The 23,998-nt window shown below is 37.5% G+C and overlaps 1 protein-coding gene across 1 annotated transcript in view; it reads left to right on the top strand.

The window, feature by feature from the left end:
• LOC113582408 (cadherin-7) overlaps positions 1-23,998 on the top strand; it is a 70,192-nt gene that overhangs the window by 6,634 nt on the left and 39,560 nt on the right. The window contains exons 2-3 of the mRNA XM_081718952.1: positions 15,917-16,211; positions 22,954-23,073. Of these exons, the coding sequence (XP_081575078.1) occupies positions 15,917-16,211; positions 22,954-23,073 (415 nt within the window). The remainder of the gene's footprint in view (positions 1-15,916; positions 16,212-22,953; positions 23,074-23,998) is intronic.

The raw sequence follows: 23,998 nt of genomic DNA, 5'->3' as shown, positions 1-23,998 counted from the left end.
ATCATTATGTGCAAATCTTTGTTCCTACTTTTTGATAGGCTGCAAGGATTGTCCTTGGGTCTTGTTCACCTTTTTTGTGGAAACTGTTTGTGTGTTGCTAAGAAACAGAGATTTAAAAAACAGAAAGGAAAGCTTTACTGAGCACTGAGTGTTCCTCTTATTTGCACTGTGCCTGAAGTTAAATGGTCCTGCCTGTTTTCCTGAGGGGAAAGATGAGATGAATCTGACTTTTTCATTGAGGAAGGCATAGAAAAAGGACATGCGTTTAAAAGGTGAGCTCGAATGACGTCTCAAAGTGCTCGTCTTAGGATCTCAAAGATATTAACTCCCATGTTGAAAAAGATGGAGTTTTCCAGATGCTAGTATCGATCTATCAAAATTTTCTATACACTCATTGTCAAATGTTTTATGTAGTACTGAGAGATTGTGCCTCTAATGAACAGGAAAATCATTATTGCAAGTGTTATTCTGACCCAGGCTTACACATATTCATTTGCGAATACAGTGACATCAAATAATTTACATTTACAGCATTTAGCAGATGCTCTTATCCAGAGCAACTTACAAAAGTGCTTTGTCATTTACTCATAGAATATATGCAAGTACAGTATAGTAGGTTAGAATTAAACATACCAATGAACTAGAATACTGTAGAATACAGGGATCAATGCTGATACCTAGAAGTACAAAATACATAAAGTCTCTCTTAAACAATGATAAGTGCTATAAACAATAAGTGCTAGAGTTTATTAAATAACATAAACAGTGCCCTACAATAAGTACTAATTTAGTCAGTCAATAAGGGACCAGTGTCAGTTGTCCTTTAAATATTCTGCAAATAGATGGGTCTTCAGTCTGTGTTTGAAGACTGCAAGGGACTCTGCTGTCCGGACAGCAAGCGGGAGTTCATTCCACCATCTTGGAGCCAGGACAGAAAATGGTCTCGATGCTTGTCGTCCATGAGACCTGAAGCAAGGCATCTTTTGGGAGCAAATGATTGTAAGGTGCCTTACTACGTACCATATATACCATATATTACCATTTATACATATCAATAAAATTCTACCAAATTGCTTTTTAGCTTACACATCACACATTATCTGACACAAAGTATGGCACATAAAAAAAGCAAATATGTGTAAGATATAAAGGGAGCATGAGCTTCATCCTCCTGGGTCATTCTAGGATAGAAACCTTTTTTTGTGTTTGTGTGTAAGTATTTCATTCTTCCTGAGTTGGCAGCATTTTGGATACTTCTGTGTCCAGAGAGATAGAGAGGCAGCATTTCAGTGAAGTTATACAGTTCTTGAAATAAAGCCTTTTTTTTAAAATGAGAGATCTATCCATTGTCGATACAAAAATAGCTACATTTGAAGGCCATGATATAAAATTTTCATTGGCTGTTGCCAATGAAACACACCCTTTACAAAGCTTTTTGCATAAGTGAGAAAAGAAGGAGCATAAGAGTGAGAAGAAAGAGCTTTCAGATTGGTTATTCACCAGCCAACAATGTAAGGCTTCTCCTTTGTTTTGTCCCAAAGCTTCTGTCATCCTGTGGTTCAAGATGCTACTTAATAAGTGACTTATACTACAGTTATTAACTCTCATGGGCATGTTTGAAACTGTCCTGTAATTCCTTTGTATTAAAATGATTATTTGGCAGAATAAAGTAATGTACTGTTCTTATGAATAGGTATGAGGATACCATGAGAATTAAAAAACAGGACCTGCATATGCTATTCTTGTCCTTCACAAAAGTTTGTTATTATCACAACTGTTTCAGGAGGCATTTTGCATTTTGATCATCATTACACAATACATATAAAGACAGCATCTGCAGTTTTCAAAACATCGAGCTTGTAGACTTGTCTAATATTCCTCTTATTGGTGACAAAAGTTTCAGAAAGCAAGAGAATTTTTTTTATTGCTTGAGTGTTTCTGTGCTGCCAATACATCATGATTACTTGCCCTTGTACGCACAATAGGATGGCAGAAAAAGCAATCTAATGAGGGTAGAAGAACAAGTAGAGATGCTTGGACAAACATAACCAAGCACACACACCCTCCCTTGCAACCTTCGACCCCAAGAACACACACATGCCTTTCCATATTCTCATTGTGGAGTCTGTCCACAGCCCATCTATGACTTTTACTAAAGGCCACTTTCAACAAATGTCAGCCGGCAAACGCGGGCAAACAGTCGGAGCACTGATCAAATTTCACAGCGTTGACATAAGTGTTAAGGCTGCCAGTCCCAGTAGAACTGGGCTCATTTTTTGATCTGGAATTCTGAAGAAGTCAACCATTTTTTTGTGTCTCACAGGCTGTTATTAGTTTTGCAGAATCTGACAGATTCTAAAAATGAGTCTAAAAAACTTATAGATCAATAAACACACAGTCGATCGATGGAGAGTGAGATACTGTTGTGGCCTGAAGGACTGAAGTAAACTATTTTTATTCAGAATAATTATGCTTATTGACATAATTGAGGTTTCTTATGCACAAGTTGGAATCAAACTTATTTGGTATTAGGTATTTGCTTATTTGTGATAATATTTGTAATGCAGATTTTCTTCATTTTATAGATATACACATACACTGACATGCTTAATGACAGATGTTAATAAACTAAAAGTATTGTCATATTAGTAAATCTAGAGGTAGCTCAGGGGCACATCATAGGTCTTAATCAGGAGTTGTGTTTCATCTTAAAAGAGCTTTTTCTTGATTTGACTGATCAATAAGGAGGCTGTTGTGGTTTGACCTCTCATTTAAACAAAGTGAAAACCCTATCCTTTCCTTATGAACTCTCCTTGATCAAATAGGGTTTGGCATTGAAACCTATTAGTGACTTCAGATGCCCTGAAGACTGAGCTCAAATGGAGTGGACAGCAAATAGAAGGGTTTGAGTGATCCTTCTGGTTCCTTCTCTGGAAATTCAATATTTTAATCATTCATTTAGAGCCCTCGGCATTTTAGAGAAATCCTTTGCCAGTGTTCTCTGAAGTGGGTATACTGTGAGGAGAAAGTATTGAGATCATCGTTGCTAAGTGTGTGCTTCAGGAAGATTCAAGTGCCAAGGGCTCTTGTGTAGGTAATGTGTTTGTCAAGGTTGAAGTCCTCAACACACACACATTTATAAGGTGATAGTTGCACAGGTCATTTTAAGATTTTATATAAACCAGATAATTCTAATTCTAATTCTAATTCTGAAATATGGATTTTCAAGCAATAATGCATAGACTTAATTGATTTACAGTGAAATTGAAATGCTCCTACAGGTGCTTTTTAAGATTAATATTTTCAAAGCTATGGGAATTGTAAGTACATGTAAGTACACTTAAAAACAGGTCTCACTACAGCCAGGTCAGAAAGATAGACTATAAATTGTCCCTCTGATAAAACTTTGACCCAGTCTGGGTGGGCTTTCTCTCACCTCCGGGCCATGGACAGGACCCAGGACCCCTCAGGCATCATGGTGCCTAGCAACAAAGCCATAAATGGACTACCTGAAAGCTTACCACACTGGCCTGGCTTTCTAACTTTTCCTCCTCTTCTTAGATGTCATAAAACACAGATTGGAATGTGAGAATCTCTTACCAGCCTGGTTATACTTCAAGGAACTGTGATTCCCTCAGATTCAAACCCTTACCAGGATAACCAACATTTTTCCATCTCACTGAGATATGTTCACATATGTTTCTCATTCCAACAGATGCACAAAGTAAAAACCTGCCATTTAACTTACTATGATGTCAAATGGTAATCAGCCAGCAATGTATGGCTATTTTGCTATAATCTCCAAACTGTGATGTTTGCTCCTATTATTTGATATGTTTCATTTTTCTATTCCTTACCTGTTGCTTATTATTTCACATTATGCATCCTGATCATTTAATTTGTATGTTGCCTACCTCATGTTTATAAACTATTTGTTAACCACTCCTAGTTGTGTTTACTAGAAATGTTATATGAACCAATTAGACAATATACTAAAGTCAGTAGTTTGTATCTTCTAGACAATAGGATCAAAATATCCAATTGCTCCATCATTCCTTTACAAACTTCATTCTAACACCAGGAGGTAGAAATTGGTAGTCAATTATTTTTTTTTCATTGTTTCATTGATTCATGGTGGATCTTGTGTATTCCTGTATGTTCTACATTAATTATTTTCCCCCATTGTGAAAACAAAGGCTACTGAATATGCATGAACCAGATATAACCTGTCCCCCACCTGGAAAATTTGACCCCCTTCTCAGTCTGGTACAAAGTCTGAAATGGGGAAGGACCCATGGAACTTCTTTGAGGGAAAATCAAGACTAATTTTTTCCTTTGACCTAAGTCAATAGCTTCTCGCTAAGCAAATAAAAAGACACAAATCTCACATTACCTTAGGTTTTTTTTCCCCCCTATTTGTTTGTTGGTCTGCTTTATCATTTTTCTTATCGATAGTATGTGGTCATCAGAATTTGCTCATCACATGTTATATCAAGTAAACTCAGCAGGTTGTGTTGATTAAGACTGGAGTTCCATTGTGTAGTTGGCAATGAATCCAAAATTCCTGCTTTGGAAAGGCCTGCCTGCGAAGGCCTATGACTCTCTAACCAAGCAAGCACCGAAGATCCAATCTATTGGTCTGAGAAGCCTGGTCATTTCATCCTCACTGGCCTTCATTGCTCGTGCACTGTCAAACCAGCAATGCTGGGGAAAATGGATAATCTCTCATTGCAATCCCGGAGGTTTTATGGTAAACGGACTCTCTCTATCAGTGACATCCCGGTGGTCTGATGGAAGACGGACACTCCCTCTGAGTGCTATCCAGATGACTTCAGTGGAAAACGGGCACTCTTTCTCAGTGCCATCTGGGTGGTTTGATGAAAGACAGACATTCTGTGTTCTATCCTGGTGGTTCCAAGGAAGATGGATACTCTCTGTCAGTGCCACCCTTAGGGTTTTACATGGTTGAGCCAGCAAATCATAAGAATAGGCTTTTTACATTACCAGTTGGTATCAATAGTAACTTTATTGTTTATACATCACATTACATCAATTAACTCTTCACTCTCATCTGTGATACAGCCTCCTCAATCCTATAATTATTTCTCCCTCTGACTGTTTCCCCTTTTTCTCCTGAGTCTTCTGGTCTACTTCTAGTCATGCTGTTTCACCACAAATTTCATTTGATTAATACGTTTCCTTTGTTGGTCTTGGTTGATGAGTAGATTGCCCAGTTGGTCATTCCTACTGCTTTAAACAGTTTTATTACCCCCCCCCTTCTCTTTTTTTTATGAGCCTAGTTGGCTACCTTTTTTCAACCACAAATCATTTATGTTAATTGTCTTGCGGACATTGTTACGTTGGTTTATTATAGTGATTCTAGTGAACTTGATACCTCTGTTCATTAGTAGAATCTTAGTCAGTGATTGTTATGCATGATTCCTACCTCTACTTATTCCATAAACATACCTTTAGTTATTATGTCTGTGAGCCAAGAGTGATATTCTAAAGTTTGGTAGATGAGAAATAATCATGTATGAAACTGGTGAATTTCATGAGTTGAGACTGAATTATTGATAATTAATAAAGTAATCAAAATTAATACATTTACCCTGCAGCTGCACCAGTTTACATAGTTTGCTACATAGTTTGCATCAAAAACATTGACCATAACATTTTATCTCCATAACGTGGAAACTAAAAAACGTTGCTACTAACTATTGACACTCATGGTTAAACCAACATAGTTGCATTAAAATAATTTTGTGGGATGCTAGGCAAATGATATCACAAACTTAAGGGCTTCTTTGGATTGGATAGCTGAGAACTTCTAAATTATACACAATTACCACCCAATGCCTAGTGAACTGACCGCAGCAACTCAATGAAAGGTGCTTTTCATCTTTTATAAAATACTATTTTAGAATAAGAACATGAGTGGGATATTTATGGTTCTATAAAATGTTGGAGCATGCAGTGGCATGTGTCAAGAGATGGTTCCTCCCATGCCTGGGGAACCATGCATCTGAGTTTTCCTGATGACACACACTGATACAATTGTGACACTCCATCAGAGAGGTAGCCACCCCTGTAAGCTCACTCTCATTTCCCTGCACTGTAATGTGTCTGCCAGCACATGTAAACCTTGTGTAATTAAACATGAAAATCTCGATATCATCATCATCATCATCTGCCCCCTCACAGTGCCTGTGTAATACTCGTGCGCACCTCCCCTGCCCCTTCATCACTTTCACCCCTAACGTGTGGTTTTTAAAGGCCCTCCAAAGCCCGGTTAATCTCTTCTTCCCTCCTGCCCTCTGTCTCTTTCTCGTGTCTCTCGTTTGGAGCTGCATGCCACTGTGGTGACTCGTCATTGCAACGGATGTAAATCGCCATGTCGGCAATCAGGCTCATTTCTCACTGTGATGGTGTGCATGGCCCCATTTCAAGACAAAGAAGCAGACCTCCCTATTTTCACCAACCTCAGCACAAACAGTAAACATAAAAGGCAACCCTTATGAAAGAAGTATGTGGACAGGAACCAAAGCTTTTCCCCCTCACTCTGCTCTTAGCTGCACCTTACTGACATAATATCTATGACCTTTTTTCCTGTTTAGGAAACATTACTGCTTAGAGCTGACAGCTTAGATGCATTAGAGAGAGAGAGAGAGACTTGAAAGCCGATCTATATTACTGTGGCTAGAGTAGCATCTCAATATGTTTATTATTTGCATTTATATTGTATGACTACAGTGACACCCTTTGGGGTAGTCCCTTTAGCAATTGTGTTGTGTTGTGAACCTGTCCTGGATCACATAAGGAGAACAATTTATGCATATGTAAATATATGTGCGTTACTGTAATTCCACATTGTGTGAGAGAAACAAAAACATACAGAAAACACCAAATAGTATGTGTGTAACATTTTTTAAAAACATTTTCTGTTCGTATACTTTGATTAAAAGAATATCAGTGTTATTAGGAGGCCTGGATGAATAGTTTGGGCACAGCTACAAAAGTAGACTTCAGACTGAGAATCATACAAAGACATGGCAAGAAGGCAAGATTTTGTTTATATAAAAATATCATGACTTGTGGATGTATCCCATACTACAGCACAGTTAAGATGTAGCATTTTAGAAATAAATGTGAAGCAAACATGAGTTATGTAGCGCTTTAGTTTATGAACTTTATTATGTAGAAGCATACTACTCCACACTGCTGTCACCAAATGACATCCATTTGCTGCAGCAGCAGTTTCTCATATTAATAAACAAATCATACATTCTCTTTTCCTTCTTTTCTCTAGTATGATTCTTTTCTGTGTGGAAAACTATTTTTCTACACTGTTGTTCTTGTAATAACACTGTAGCCTCTGTATCTAGGTGCACTCAGCTGTTTCCAGATATGAAGTCTCTCCTCCCAGATGGGAAAAAAGTATATTTCACAATTCGGAAAATCAATTCTGACTTTGATAGAAAGCTGATTGGCATTCGCATGCAGCTCTGGTGAGCAGTGACGCTTGCTTTATCCTTGCCGAAGCTGTCTGGAGATATTTTCCCATTTAGCCTTCGAACTGGCCTATTTCCAGTTGCTTTGGAGCTAGTGTCAAGCTATGATTCATACGGAAGGTTGAGAGACACTTGAAACAGCACTATCCTGATTTAGGAGCCAGTTACCTCAAACTGGCTAACTCATCTGGGGGGAGTGCATTAATGAATGTTCAAGTCAAGCTTCCCATGTACATCCAATTTCAAATAAGTCAATTTTCCACTAAGAACTGAGCATTTTGCATCACTGCCTGTTTACTTGTGAGGAGATTGTACATTTTAAACATTTATGAAATATTTAACAAGATGTAGAAAAAGAAGAGAGGCAAGTTGTGAATAAGTGTAGACATTTTATTTTGTGTGGTTACCCATCTTTTATTGGATGTAGCCTTCCACATCTCTCTAATAAGGGCACACAACACCAAGCAACCTGCTGCTTTTTAAACTGCCTCAACTTTGCATGCTTGGCACTGAATGATAACTGCCCAATTATCATTTTTGTGAGCTATCAGGTCAGTTACTATTGGTGGCTACTATTTAATTTACATTAGTGACAAATGAGAAACCCTGCATAGCCTTAATGCCCAAGAAGAGCTTTTCTATAGAGGTTAGATGCAAGTTACTCAGGAATTTGAGCATGATCTGCTATCACTACTGTGCTTGTGAAAATAACATGGTGTATAAAACTAGTTTGGAATAAACATACAGTAAAATTAATTCTGATTATTTAGATTCCTCAGCACAGGTCCTGGAATACCCACGTTACGTTTTTGCACCTTTCACCCTGCACCTAATTTGACTCATCATGGACTTGATAAATTGATGTTTATTCAGGTTCATCTTTATATATGTAATGACATGGAGCAAATAAATGGCAGAGTGGATATACCATAGTGGGCAACAGTTTCAGTGCATGGGAGTTCTTTTCCTTGTCCAAGAGATCCTACACAGAATCAGTTACCTCTGATAGATTAGGTAGAATAGTGTTCCATCTGTAGGCCTTCACTGTGTTTCACTCTGAAGCCACTCATGTTTTTATTTATTTATTTTTATTACAGTTAAAAAAAACACCAATTGTTTTCTGAAAATGCACCAAAATGACTTCATATAGTTTACATGCAAAAAAGCACTTACAGCCCTGATCAATATAATTTCTTGGGTGGCCTAGAATTTGTGCAGTAGTGTAACATAGCACAGTATGTTCAACTTTATAATCTTATGGCTCTCTAAGAATATATTTTACCATTGCTAAATGTCTATCCAGACAGCGCACTTGCAGTAGTAAGTTAATCGGCCTTGTGATTTAATGGAATTACATGTCAAAGTAAAAATCACCCGTACACTGGTATTTCACTCTAAACATGGAAGAGGATAGTCTGTAGATGTGCTGTGTGTGATGGACTGCTCTTCCCCCCCCATAGTCATGTGATGGGGGGGATTCACAAATGTACTGTGTCTTTTGTTTTTGTAACTACGCCCCCGGAATTGCACGCATGGGTATATGGTTTAATATTAATGTCTTGCGTGTCTATTTAAACCCCTGTGTGTGTGCGCCCTTTGATGGTCATTGTCACTACGTATTTGTTGCTGTCGATCTTTGTAACTGTAACGTTCGTTTGTGTATGTGACAGGTTACTGTGCAAGTGGTGTTCATCTAATGTTAAGTGTAGATTCACGATAACCATAAATGGTGTATATGAGTGCCACTGTTGTCATCTATGTTGTATGTAAATAAACGCCTTGCACCGTCGAGGAAGACTGTGCATCCTGCCCTGCGCCCTGCGGAACTCAAGCGGGAAACGTTACATTGTGATCTGAGGAGAAGAATTTCTTCATAGTTTGAATTAATGTGTGTGCGCATGCACGAGTGTTGCTCAGTCCACCTGTCTGCTAATTTTTGGCTACACATCCTAGAATTAGGGGGAAAGGTCTATACATCCTTGATCATGTCATTTTACATTTGCAAATTTTACTTCGTGCATTTTAAAGTAGTCTTCACTTTAAAATACACAAAGTAAGTGTTATGAAAAGAACATGAAGTTAGAATGAAGTCAAAACACTGTCAGTTCACAATCACAGTTCTTACTCATGGCTTTCTCCCTGTGTGGAGGGTCATTTTCCTTGTGAAAAACAGAAGAGGCATCAAGAAGGAACAGATGAGCACAAATGACTCTTGATCCTGCACTTTCAAGGCTAGTTGTAAATTCATGTATAACAGCAGGCTGAGGGTAGGCCAAGTTCTGAATATAAGTAGTAGTTATCGTCGTCATAATTTAGCTAGTTATGATACAGTAAACATCACCAACTGGTAAGAAGATACCTATAATACTGTACAAAAGGCTGAGACCATCTAGAGAAATTACAAACTATATAGCTTTTTTATTAAGTATTGATTAGTTTTTGAAATATCTGAAAGACTAGTTCTCAACCCTCTTGGGACTAGTAAGAACTATTCACTGCCCAATTATCATTTTATTTTCTTGGTAATAAACTTAAGCACATTAAAATGCAATTAAGAGCTGAATATGAAAAACCTAAAAAGAGCAAGAAGGCCCCCCCTCCCAATTATTCTTCACCTCATGCTATTATACTGCTATTATACTGACACAGCTATTATACTGGATGTTTCAGAGATTTTGTAATAATTTTAACCTTGGCTGCCTGCAAAGGGGGCCCACTCTGTAGAGTATCAATTGTTTCTCAAAGCAATTGATTCTTCATTTCAGGTGAACTGCACTTTATAGAAAAAAGTCAAATAAATACTTGAACCCCATGATCAATATAACTGAATGTATGTGGGCTCATTTGAGCAAACAAAAAAAAAAAACAAAAAATTGCCAGTGTCAGAAGAATTCACTATGGGACCACCATTTTCCATTAAATACTTTCTACCCTGATGATTAACCTTAAACCTTGTTCACTTGGGTTGTCTAAGACCATTTTAGGCTTAGGTTATTGACACCATCTACCCCATTTGTCATTAGATTGATAATAAATATCAATCTAATGACAAATGGGGTAGATGGTGTCAATAACAGTTGTCAGCACAACACTAAAATCTTAGTGACCCAGATTTTTTTTTTTTTTAAGTTATACTCCTGCATCAGTATCACTGCCAAATGGAGAGTTACCCACCAGTCAAGATATTTGGCCACATACCACTTATTCATATAAGAAAATGAACATTAAAAAAGAGTCTTATGATTTGACCATTTAAAGAAACTAGAAATGTTTTAAAGTGTCCACCCGACCTCTACAAGTGCTCTGAATGCCCTTCGAGGATCTCAAAATAAAAACAAGTGTCACATTTGTCTAATGCAAATGAAACAGACTCTGATTCTTGGTATGAAAACTATTACACTTATATTCTGATAATATTAGAAGACAACAGGAAGATACCATATGCATCTGGCAACATCCTCTAATGTTATATAATGTAAAAGTAAAAGCAATCACACTCAGCAACATGTTTAAAATTCTGGTCACCAACCCAAAAGAAGACAGTATGCAGACAACAAAATGAAGGGGTGGCAGGGGTTTAGGAAGCTAGGTCACACCAGTCACGCATGCCAATCAGGACCTGAACCCACAGTGTAGGTCTGCTAAATGACTCATCATCTAGCAATAGATGTACCATGAAATAAAATATGAGAAATAAACCTAAATAAAATGAGAACAATAGCACCAGCAGCTACATGGTTGTCGCCTGGAGTCCATAGATCCTACTACTTAGTAGGATGCTATGGTCAATGCTTCAAGAGACAACATGGAATCTAAATACTATATAATCTACTATATATATATATATATATATATATATATATATATATATATATATATATATATATAAAACCATTTCACTGCGAGTTATACTGTGTATGACTATGTATGTGACAAATAAACCAAACTTGAAACTTGAATATATATATATGCTCTAAATGTAATTTTCCAATCATAAGACCAAGACTTAAACTCAGGACACATTTAGAACTACAAACATTTGTATCCATCTTAAAACCATTTAAAAGCCACTCTGCATTTGACATGACAATACAGAGAAAACACACCAGCAGCATACCTTAAAGTGAAGAACCCACCACACCAACAGCATATTAAAACCCAAGAATGCCACTCTATTGCTGTACAAATGCAGGCTATTTAAAGATGCCCTATAAGCACTGCAGCTGCTGCATGTACTATTTAGTGGGCGTGTCTTTAAAAAGGGACAGTACTCCTAGCTTTGTATGGTGCCTAGTGAGCCTATGCTTAAAGGAAGTTTGGTCATAAATACAATCATAGTTATGTGTTTGTTTTGGATGTACCATTACAAATATAAATAGTTACCAAAGGGGTATATGCTTAGCAGGGATCTCTGGTTACAACAACTTTGGTTACAACTTTGAGGTTTGAGATGTTGGTTGTGTGGATTAAAGACTTTCTGCTGTGTGTGTGTGTGTCTGTCTGTCTGTCTACTATGTGTATAAGTGCCTCTCCATCTCCAGGTAAGGGAAGCCCCTTTGGAGCTGTGGGCCTCTGGCTTTCTCACTGGGGAGATAGATAGAGTGATAGCTGATCATTATACACATCTCTTCATCTCTCCATTTCCACACTGTCGTTTCATTCAGTCTGTGATATCTGTTCTTTAAAAGACCAGTCAGAGAGTGAGAAGCCTACTTTGGATTGGATGAAGAAATTAAAAGTCAGAACAGCAGAGGTAGAAAATTTGTGTGTGTAAGAGAGAGAGAGGGCGAGAGAGAGAGAACAACTGATGTATTCTTCTTTACCATGTGTAGTACTATATCCTCCCCTAATATCTATCTCAGTTTCTCTCTCACACACCCTCTTTTTCTACTTTATACCTGTTGTAGTATGAATAAATATAAGGCATATTCCACGTTTTTCTTTTGAGCTGCAGCCCTTCATATCGTTTCATACATATTCCGAGGCCCTATCTAGCAGGACCATAATGTAAAATTGCATTGCATTGTTATAACAATATACATAGATTCTGTATTCTGGGTCTGAAATAATGGCTCCAATACTCATTTTGATCTAATGAATCATGATAAGGAACTGTCATTTTGTTGAACCACATGGCTAAAGAAACGAAACTCTGTTCTCATTTGTTCAGCGGTAAGCTGTACTGGAGCTAAAAAACTGGAGCTGTCACCAACTACTGCTTTTTGCATTTGAAAAATAGGCTATTGGCAAATGGGGTTGTAATCTTCTTAAAATGATATTTGCACCAATTTCAAATATGAGTTAAATTGCAATATCAAGTTTGTACACTCTCACACTCCTTTTTTCAAAGTGTCTTGGGTCCCCTTCTGTTCAATATTGATCATGAGCATCCCTTGAGTAATTTAAGATTTGTGTTCTCTGACAATTCTGTATTCTGCTCAGACGTCTTTGACTCTCAAGAGTCTAACAATGTCTTTGTCACATGGCTAGCAACATGATAGTAGAGAAATCTGTATGGTACATTTAAAGGGTCTGATCAAGAGAGTTAGAGTACAGCACAGTGTAGTACTACGTACTAAAACTGGTAATTATATGATGATCTGGGTCAGGTGTATTTGAGAGGGCAGACTGAGTAACAATCAACTGAAATGTAATTTACAAAAGGAGTAAATAAGATACTGGTGCTTTCACTCTAGAATAAATGTGTATTATAGCCTGTACTGGCAACCGATGGATAACATGAGATACGGATATTTGTACTGTATGATTTTACAAGCCAAAAAATAAAAAAAACACACCAGCCAAACAAACAAAACAATTTAGAGGTATCCTGCTGTTCTGAGGAACACTGGTTTCAAAAAAGTGTGTCTTTCTTTACTTTCAGGTTTTATTTTTCTGTTGATCAGTAAAGATCAAACTTGTGTTCACAAAATATGACTGGGCTGAGTGTGTGGCTATAAATGGAAAATCCCAAATTACAATAAAAACCAACCAATTTATTGATTCAGATATTTTTTATAGTAATTAAATCTTAAATGCTGGTTTAAATAAACTCAGTTTTCACTTCAGAAGGCATCACAATTCTTAATGAACAACAACAACAACAACAACAAATAAAGACCTTTCTTTTTCAAGGTCCATGTTTCAGCTTGGTGAAAGTCACATTTCTCTCATATAATCAAAGTGCAGAGAGAAATGTTCCACAAGTATTTGTTTTAAAGGCTTTTGTTGAGTAATACTGTGGCACTGAGCTGGGCAGACTGTTGCTGGTCTTGTTCAGCATGCTTCTGGGTATGAACTTTGTATTTTCACTTGGCTCAAAACTGTATGCAGAGCTCGCTGGATATTGGAAAAACTGCTCCACTCTTAGGGACTGAGAAATACAACTGAAAATATATAGGGCTCTTTTAAAAATAGATATGTGTGTGTCCCCGCCCCAGAAGAAGAAAAGGAAACAAACAAACAAAAAAACATTTAACCACAGTCTTTGCATTTGCAGGGCTCTTGAAAACACTGTTCAATAAAACAGAGCAGAAAAAGGTTATATACACAAGCAAAAAATGTATTATGTGTTATGTTTCTATTATATGTACACATATTTACTGAGCATTCAGGTGTAACATGTTCAACATCTACCACACATTAATTAAAATGTCACACTTTTCCTTGTTTTTCCACTACTGATAAATATCATATTTTGATAACCCACTGAGGGTAGATTTATTTCACTACTCATTAGCTTTTTTTAATAAAATATTTCATTCAATTGTTTTATTATATACATTTAAAACAATTATTGTTGTTAATTATCTTTTTCCATAATTTTTAAAAAGTTTTCCGCTTTTTAAATGATGGTTTATTTATTCTTTTTTTTTAAATGGTGGTTTGGTTATGAGGACAGGTTTTGTGTTCACTTTGTTGCATTCTTCATTTACAACTTTGACCTATTAGTAACATTTTTAAGAGTATAGTCCATTACTTGTATACAACTAAAAATACTGTTGTTTTTGTTCAAGCGTCAAAGTGTCAAAGTTGAAGTTTCCATAATGTACCAAGAGACAGCTTGGTGACACAGCTAGCCTCTGAAACTTGGTCCGTCACTTCAGTTGGGAAGTTGAGCAAGTAACACGATCACTCCTGCAGGGCTGTCTACACATTGAGCTCAGCGCTGATTTGAAGAGATTTTTTTTGTTAGTTTCGTTCACCCCTTTGCACCCCCTTATCCATGCTAACAGAACTGTATCCTTAAATAGACCCTGGCTGTGGTGCTTGCACACCTCCGAGGAGACTGTGAGCTGAATTATATGCGCTCATTTCCATTTCTGCAAGACAAGCAACTGCAGCACTAGACAAAATTGGTACATTTTGTATGGTCCAACTGTGTATTAGTCTATCATATACTGATTAAAATGGCAAGATGCTAGAATACTGTTAATTTGTTATATTAAGTTTAATTAATTATAATGTTTTATACATTTATTTGTATGAATGGGGTGAAGATTTAAGGAACATACATTATATAAGTAATATATAATTAGTTAATGTAGTTAGTGACTTTCCCTTAGAATTAGTTGTATTATTTTGGGGAAAAAACATGCACAACAATATGATTCCAAGTGAATGGCTCCTCAGTATTTGGTACTAACTTTCAGGAGGGTTGTCTTAGTAAAGGAACTGGCTCAGTGCATGCGATGGAGAGCATTTTCAAGAACAAGCCTGATATGGAGCAGATATTGTACATATATAAATCTTGCAGTTCAAGCTTCGTATGGTGGAAAGTTCTGTCCAAAGGCTTTCAATTACTTCTAAACTATAATCCCCTATAATTTTCTAAGTATACAAAGAAACATTTCTGTAGGATCAGCGTTCTGAACATGTTTACTATACTAGAAGAAGCCTAAAATACCTTTCATAGCTTTGTTTATACTTTATAATATTTTACAATTATGCACATTTTAGTATGAAAAACAGTATAAATCTAATTACATGCTCCCTGATAAAACAGGTACAACCTGAATCTGTACATCCAGGATCTCAATGTGACACACCCCAGAGAAGTCACCCAATTCCTTACACATAAGGGTTATCATGACTTCTACTTAGAGAGATCTCATGACATCATTGCACTGCTCACAGACTAAAACTGCAGAAAACACTGTGCATTCTAATGAATAATTTAAGAAGTGAAAGGATTTGTCACATTTCAGTAATTTTCAAAAAACAGTAAGAACCTCAGCAAGAACCCATTAAGGGTCTAAATTGTTATTTTCATTAAAGTCATATCAAGCTCAGGAGATGGGACAGGGCAACAGAACAGGTCAATGTACATATGAAACAGGGCAATGAGCAGAAATGGAAGCTTCCCATCCCATTCTTTTCCTCTGTCTATGACATCATTGTTCTAGCTCCACTCAGATGTGGATAAGGGCGATGGGAACGTGAAGTACGTCTTGATGGGAGAGGGGGCATCCTCCATCTTCACCATTGATGAAAACACAGGGGACATTCATGCCACCAAGCGTTTGGACCGAGAGGAGCAGGGATACTACACCCTGCGGGCCCAAGCTGTTGACCGAGAGACAAACATACCAGTGGAGGACGAATCTGAGTTCATCGTCAAGGTCCAGGATATCAACGACAATGAGCCCAAATTCCCAGATGGACCATACACAGCTGCAGTGCCTGAGATGTCACCCCTTGGTGAGTGACACTTTATTAAAATCCCGGCACCCGTCTTCGAAAAGCCACCAGACAGAAGTTCACTGAAGGCATGGAGATAGAGAGATAGAATAGGATTGACAGAGAGCACAATTTTATACTGAACTTCATGCAAAAGTATTTTATTCAGACTACTCTGACTACTTAAACTAGCACTGTTAACATTTCACCTTTATTTCTGAATGATCTCACAAAAATGGTGCTGTGAGCAGTATATATGGCATCCCTGTAAGACTTATAGATCAGATATCTTGCCTGCTTTTTAAGATGGGTAAGTGTAGCTGTCTTTGGTGCCAAGATATTGACTTTTGTGCTGTGGGGTTCCAGCACAGCACCAGAGAAGTAATAAGTATGCTAATCTAAAACTGTCTTCAGGTGTATTTATAATCAGACATCTTCAGATAGGTGTTGATGAGTATTTGGAAAGTGGTTTCTGGATGAGGTGCTTAACCATGACTCTTTAGAAGACCAGTGGTACATACTCACTTAAACTTCCATTTCTAATTGTTTGCAATAATTTACTTTTTTACAAAGAAACTATAAAACACCTCTTAGTATATAAATATAAACACCAAAAAGCCAGCATTTGGGAAACTAATCATTAGTGTAAACTAATCATAGAGAAAGTCTGCCCATTTGCATAGGTGGGGAAAATGACAAGTAGCCCATGAGAGTTTGCCAAAAAACATTGTAAGCTCTATAATTGTGAAACTGCTTTGCAGCTCTTGAAGGCTGTTCCTCATGCCTGCAGATCACCAGGCCATTTTTGCGTAACTGAGTTGTCTCTTAAGCACCATTTCCTTTAGTATCTATAACTATCACACATTAATGATAGCTCTGAAAGTTGGGTCACTCACAGTCAGGGCAAAGCAATAATCGTGAATGGATCTGTCTAGTAGCAATAATGATTTCTGTACGTATAATCAGAAATTCTATTGTCTCTAAATTGTCTGCAGGCCAGCTGAGGAAATTCATATGCTTGTTAACCTATTATGTTCTACTTTATTGTGTTTTGTTCTCCATTCTTCAAAACAATGATGCTTTTGGTGTAAAAGTAAACCAGTTATCACTATTGTTTGTGGCACTGAAATTGGAGGACATTTACATTAAGGATTGGCAGATATAATCTATAGTCTAAACATTTATATTATATTCATAAACCTCTGAGCCTTGTTACCTTCTATTCACTGGTTCATTGGTTCATACATCATGACCTATTTTCTTACTAAATTGCTATAATATTATTAATTTGATTTATAATATGATAATATAATAATATGATAATATGATCAATTGATTACCCAATTGATTGATTGATTGATTGTATTAGACCATTTCATATTTTTAAATAAAACAGCAGTCCCTGCACTTCAGTTGCAATGCATATTTTAAAAAAGAAACAGTCAGGGATAACACAATAAACTCCAAAGACTTATTTACATTGTGGTCCCTAGTAATAAATGAATGAATGAACAAATGAATGAATGCTGGAAATTTCAGTTATATCAGGCATAGCATAAACAAATAAGCCCCGAGTTCCCAAGGATCTCAAGCCTTTAACAGTGTGAGAGAAAGATAATTTCACACAGAATGAATGCTGGAGCAGTGAGCTGCCTCAGTGGTGAAGGCTCAGATGGCAGATTATTCAAATCAAACGGGATGCAGAACAGAATACCTCTGTGTGACTCACAGTGCAGAAGCTGGGGCTTAGCTCTCTTTGCCCAGAGACCCTGTCCTGAATCCTGTCGGAGCAGGAAAACATGGATTAAACCCGCATTTAAAGTCTTATGACAGTCTTCCAAAAGAAGGTGCAAGAGGCCTGGAGTGGCACACAGTGTCTGGGAATAGCTGGGAAAAGTGATATGACAGCTGCAAACATAGTTTGACCCCTACACTTCAGAGCAGCCATGGTGTGGTAAGTCAAGAAAAAAGAAGACATATGCTGTCTGGTACTAAAGCAGAAGAGGCATGAATAATGATAAAAATCCCTAAAAACTTGTAAGGTTTATGCACCTGTATGTAGTATCAGTCTTCAAAGAATGAAAAAAGCATCCCTGATTTCCAGCAGGTAACTGGGGCAAAAGGGACTCATTTCACAACTAACAGAACTGAGCTTTAGCAGAGAGTGAGACTTAAGAGCAGAAACTTATTCTGATTATCCAGCATCCATCTACAGGGGGCCTGCCGCCCATTTGCAAATAAGCTCTGGATTAAGCCAGACAAGAGTCTGCGAACTTTCCATCACATTAGGACAGATTAAAGCAAAGATAGATGGAGAGATAGGTAAAACTAGAGTGAGTAATATGTTAAGCAAAGCAGCATGCTTTATGTCCTGCGCTGTTCTTATGCATACACATACATGTTCTCGCTTTCAGTTTGGATTCTGTGTGAAAGAGGCATCCATGTAAATATTGGCACTGTGGCAATTTACCACAGTGCAATAAAGTACAAGAAAGTTGCCAAGGCTTTCTTCTCAATGATATCTCCTTTATGGATGCATTTAAATCATTAATGGCCCCTGTGGTGTGGTGATGAATGGCTTCAATTAAGAGAAAATCATGAATTTAATTAATTATAGTAATTAGGTGCAGCACTAGCCCATACACACAAAGACCTTCTGGCCTGAGGATCACTGAAGACTTTTATCTTCATCAAGCATTCATTGCCAGAGACGAGAGGGGTCTGCTGGACTTTGTCATCCAGTTGTGGCAGGATCTTGCTCAGTTAGGGACTGAGGGCAAGATTGACAAAGGACCAATCACAGTCAGGAGACTACAGTGACAATGCAAGGTCAGCATCTTTAAATCAATCTCCACCAAGATGCTCTTCAGCTACCATTGCTTTTGGGTAACTCATGTATCCACTGACTGAGGACAGAATGGAGCATTTAATTACAGACCTTTGGGGGAAATTAAGGAGCTCCACTGAATGTGCTGTGGGGTTTTCAGTATCATTATCAGGGTTAAATTGGTTTTAACTGATGTATTTACAGAAAATGTAGAAGACTTCAGAGAGATGGTTTTTAGTGTGTAGCAAAGCCACAGTGTAAGTCTGGAGGAATATATGAAAAAGATCTAGATTAGTGTGTAGCAAAGCCACAGTGTAAGTCTGGAGGAATATATGAAAAAGATCTAGAATTTATTAGAGATTTTCATTGTTTCAGATTTATCACTGATTTCTGACAGAGTAATTACACAAACCCATTACCTCATTTCTCAACAATAATCCACAATTATTCAGAGTAAAGGGTAGCAGGTGTGAAACCTCTTGAATGCAATCACTTTAATAGGAAAGAGGAAAAAAGAAAATTATGGAACATGGGTTTTATTTATTATAGGTCTTATTGTTCTTGAAAGATTAAAAAATAACAAATATTTATGTTTAATTCATAAAAAATGCAGTATGGTATGAAATGGCTCTTATATAATGCAAATAACTCAATAGTTTGCATGAATGCAAAATATTAATGCACAGCATGCAAAGAATCTGGTCTCTTTGAAAATACAAATTAAACATTTTAATAAATTTATGAAACATGATTAATTTGCCCTATCTCTACAAATGCTACATATCAGACATGAAAGTACGTTTCATTTGGTAAAAATACTTTTGTCCAATTAACTTTTAAAGATGCCATTCATAAGTGGTTCCTTTATTCTGTGGTCACAAGCTCCCTCCTGACCTTCCATCTTCCTGCAGTTTTCATCTCCCATCTATTACATCTGATCTCGACAATCAAGGATTTTTGAAACCAGTAAATAAAATGATAAAGCTTGGTGTTTTAGGGTTGGAACTAAACTCTGCAGGGCAGAAGCTCTCCAGGAGTGAGCTTAGTGATCAATGCACTGAAGATTTAAAGCTTTTAAAACATGACATGTCCTATCTAAGCAGTAGTGATAGCTGATGTTGGAACAAAGGAGTGTTAGGGATGGTGAAAATTCAGTAGTCACAAGTGGATTTAGGCTACAAATATCACATCATTTAGTTTGTCTAAATTATAGATGTCATTTATTATTTCCATTTGTCCCAAATTTTGAGATGCATAGCACAAGAGCATTGGGTTTTCAGTGGTTTAAAAATTGAGAAAAAATTGTATTGAGATGGTAAACATATGCCATGAGGGTCAGAGCTTAGGATGGGAGTAGACTGCAGGTGAAATGAATCAGTTGGCACTGAGAATGGCCTATGGAGAACTTTCAAAACTAGGAAACCCAATCAGCCCATACTGTATAACATGCTTTGCCACATTGTTTTCAAAAGATGTAAATAACAACACCACACTAACACAACTGTGACTGAGAAGATATTTACCCAGGAATTGATTGATATAAAATCACTGATCCTGCATGATTATTCACCCCCTTGCCTATACTTTTCAGAAATGAGATTTCTTGTTCACAACAGTCAAATTTTAGCTCTTATTTGCAGGAGGTTTTTTTAAAAAACATGTCATATCCCAGAATTAGTTAGGGTATATTTATTTTTCATTACTGTCAGCTGACAGTTGCCCTTCTGAATGCAGGACTGATGACCACACTTCAGAGTCTGTTTCCTTGTGTGCAGAAAATAAATGAAAATAGGGAAGTTTGATCAGTCATGGGAATGAAGATGGACAAATAAACAAATAAAAAAAATAAAGACAGAAAGAGAGGAAAAACCGTGACTTGGGGGACAGCTGCACTTGCTGATAGTGAGAAATACATATAGGTTACTGTAATCTTCATATATATATATATATATATATATATATATATATATATATATATGCTTTTTAAACTTTTTTAACCCATGAGAACAGTTGGCCATACTGTGTAGAATATAAATAGACTCCACAATGGGTACTTTTGACTCCACAAGGGGTACTTAAGTCAGACTTGCTCTGCACATCTGATCTAGCATGTCACTTAATTGACCATCCCTTCATAGGATCAATCAGGTATGTTTGGGCAGGGAAGAATTAGGATTTGTACATAGAACGTTCAACATATTTCACTCTCCAATAGATTGACCCTATAAAATGTTAAGGTTTTTAAAAATTTTTAGCTTACTCTCCACATACTGCATCTGTAGCATATGAACATGCTTCCCTGCACTTGGTAGTTAACAGAAACCAAAGGGCAGTGATGGAATCTATAGTGGAATCCAAAGGGAAGTTGTTGGAACAGAAACTAACATTTTATTCACATTTATGTGAAACACATATTTTTGAAGACCAGTATCATGAATTCATGAAAATTCAAGAGCATTTTAAAATTATGTTGTTAGTCGGTAAATTTCATTTCCCAAGGAACAAATCAGCTTTATTGCTAGCCTAAACTTTAAACATGAGTTTCACCTGATTGCACATTGATAACACAGAAACTTGGGAAAATTAACAAAGCCTGTGTGCCTTTAACTGTGCTACTTCAGAATTTGAAAGTAGGATAAAACATAAAAAGAGCTTTGGTAAGACATTCTCATTTCTGTCTCAGTGTAAGACATTTTTTATTAGAGCATAAAGTTTTGTGATATCACATATATGTCCATTATAACCGTGATTCTGAATAGTATGTTTTCTATTATTTTCTAAGCCTAAAACAAGGGAAACAAGTCTAATTTATTGTCTGTGGTTATCAGCCATAAGATACAAATGCAGTAGATAGAGATTAGGTTGAAACTGCTGGAATAATCCTTGAAGGCTTTCTATGAGTTGCTCTACAAATAAATCTACTCAAAATATTGACATTTGCCTTTACAGAAGTTTACTTTCAGCCAATCTCAGTTTCAGTGTTTGTCTATTGAACTTGACTCAAACAGTGATTTTAGTTTCGGACATTAACAGAGGACACATAGTTTGTTAAAAGCAAACTAAATATTATTCTTATTATGGGCCTCGCCAGGTTTCTCAAGCAAACAGTATGGCCTATTATGCCAGACTTACTCCAGGAGCTCATTTTAATCAGGTGCATAAAATTTTGCTAAACATTGTTTCACTTTGCTCTTGTTTGCTTAGTAAAATTGATACAGTATAGCTCATGATGGGTCTTTTAGAAATGGATATAATTCCAGGTCCACAAATCTGCAGGTGGCCCAGCCCAATGGTAGCGCTTTATGACTGAAATGAAGGATTTGCACCATCTCTTTTCACGGTCAATTCATTTGGTGAAAGCCTGTAAAATACAAGCCATGCATGAAGATCCTTTTTTATTGAATGGATGGAAGGAGGTTGCTGTAAAATAAAACATCATCCCCTTTTAAAGCAACCGCCTCATTTATGTTCCACTCTCTCAGGATGTGGTGGAAAAGCTAGTCGCTCAGTGTAGCTGTCAACATGAAATATGCAAACATAAAGGGGCTTTTCATCAGGCTGAGGGCAACCCAGTGAAGTTACTGCCCGCCGGCAGGAGGAAGCACCATCTTGTTCCTCCAAGGATACATTTATGTTCTCTATCATTGCTAATTTTACCTCTGTCAGCGTTAGAAACCAGGCGTCAGCTTAAAATGTGTGCCGTAATGCAACGTCTGTGCAATCGGGCTAAACACAAATAACCTTGCACTAGTAAACAAACACCCCCCCACAGAGAGGTTAGGCTGGGCACATGCCTGCCCTGGACTGGCAGCAGCTGAAGTGGGCACTGCTCCATCCAATTGTGCACTCCAGCCTCACTCTCGCCTCAGCCGTGTGGGCGGTCCCACCATCCTGCTCTCCAGCATTGAGTTTTCTTCTTCTTGTTCCTTCTCCAAGGCACCATGGTGGTCCAAGTGGCAGCAACGGATGCAGATGACCCCACATATGGCCACAGTGCCAGAGTTGTGTACAGCATCATACATGGGCAGCCGTACTTCTCTGTGGAGCCCAAAACTGGTAAGTTCCTTATAATAATAACACTGGAGCAGACCTGATTCTCATGGATCTTAAATAAAAGGAAGTATACTGCAAATTCTGAATTGAGGTGATACATAATTAGCCCAGCCCAGCACTGCCTTAGTCCTTAGGCTGTGTAGTTGACTTGAGTGCACAAAGAGCTAGATAATAAGCATGCAGCCAATGTTCTGACACCTGTAACAGCAGGACATAACCATTACATATACACCCTCTTAGGTGCTGTACTCTGAGAAGCACATACCCAGACACGCGCACATGCATGCAGTCCTCTGCAGTCTCAGATACCTGTTCACTCATCCATACACACACACACACACACACACACACACACACACACACACACACACACACTTAACACACTGACTGCAGTACATTCCTCATCTGTGCATTCACTCATCTGTGCATGCACACACACACAGACACACACACAGACACACACACACACCATATTTGATGTTTTGCCACTTATGCCAAATATCCCGCTTCCATAGTGTAAATAGTGAAATGTCAGGTCTTCTACCTTTCTTTTTTCTGCTCTATGTCCAGTTTAACCATATAGGAACAGAGTAACCTCAATTTGCAGAATACATGGGAACAGTACATATTCCGGCTAAAGGCTGAGTGCACCAGAGTGGAGATGAAACATGTTTTGCAGCAAATTTTAGTCCTTTAAGTGGTAGAGAATTGCAAGTTCCAGATGCCATTATGACCAATTGTTATGGCTTGGCTGACAGAAAGAGGAGCTGCTTAGTGGAGCTGCTGGTCCAAGTCATTTCAGTGTATGCTAACTGCAAGCTTTCATGGCCTGCTGCTTCCCATTCATCCTTTCTCACTATAACCCCTTAAAAGCTTCTCTGCAGTCCTGCTGGAGATCAGCCTTTAAAGAACTGAGGGTGTCCTGTAT

Source organism: Electrophorus electricus, chromosome 1 (genome assembly GCF_041902795.1).
Source record: "Electrophorus electricus isolate QZ-2024a chromosome 1, ASM4190279v1, whole genome shotgun sequence".
NCBI lineage: Eukaryota > Metazoa > Chordata > Actinopteri > Gymnotiformes > Gymnotidae > Electrophorus > Electrophorus electricus.
Note: the sequence above shows the minus strand (reverse complement) of the source record. Positions and strands in the feature narration are given on the sequence as shown.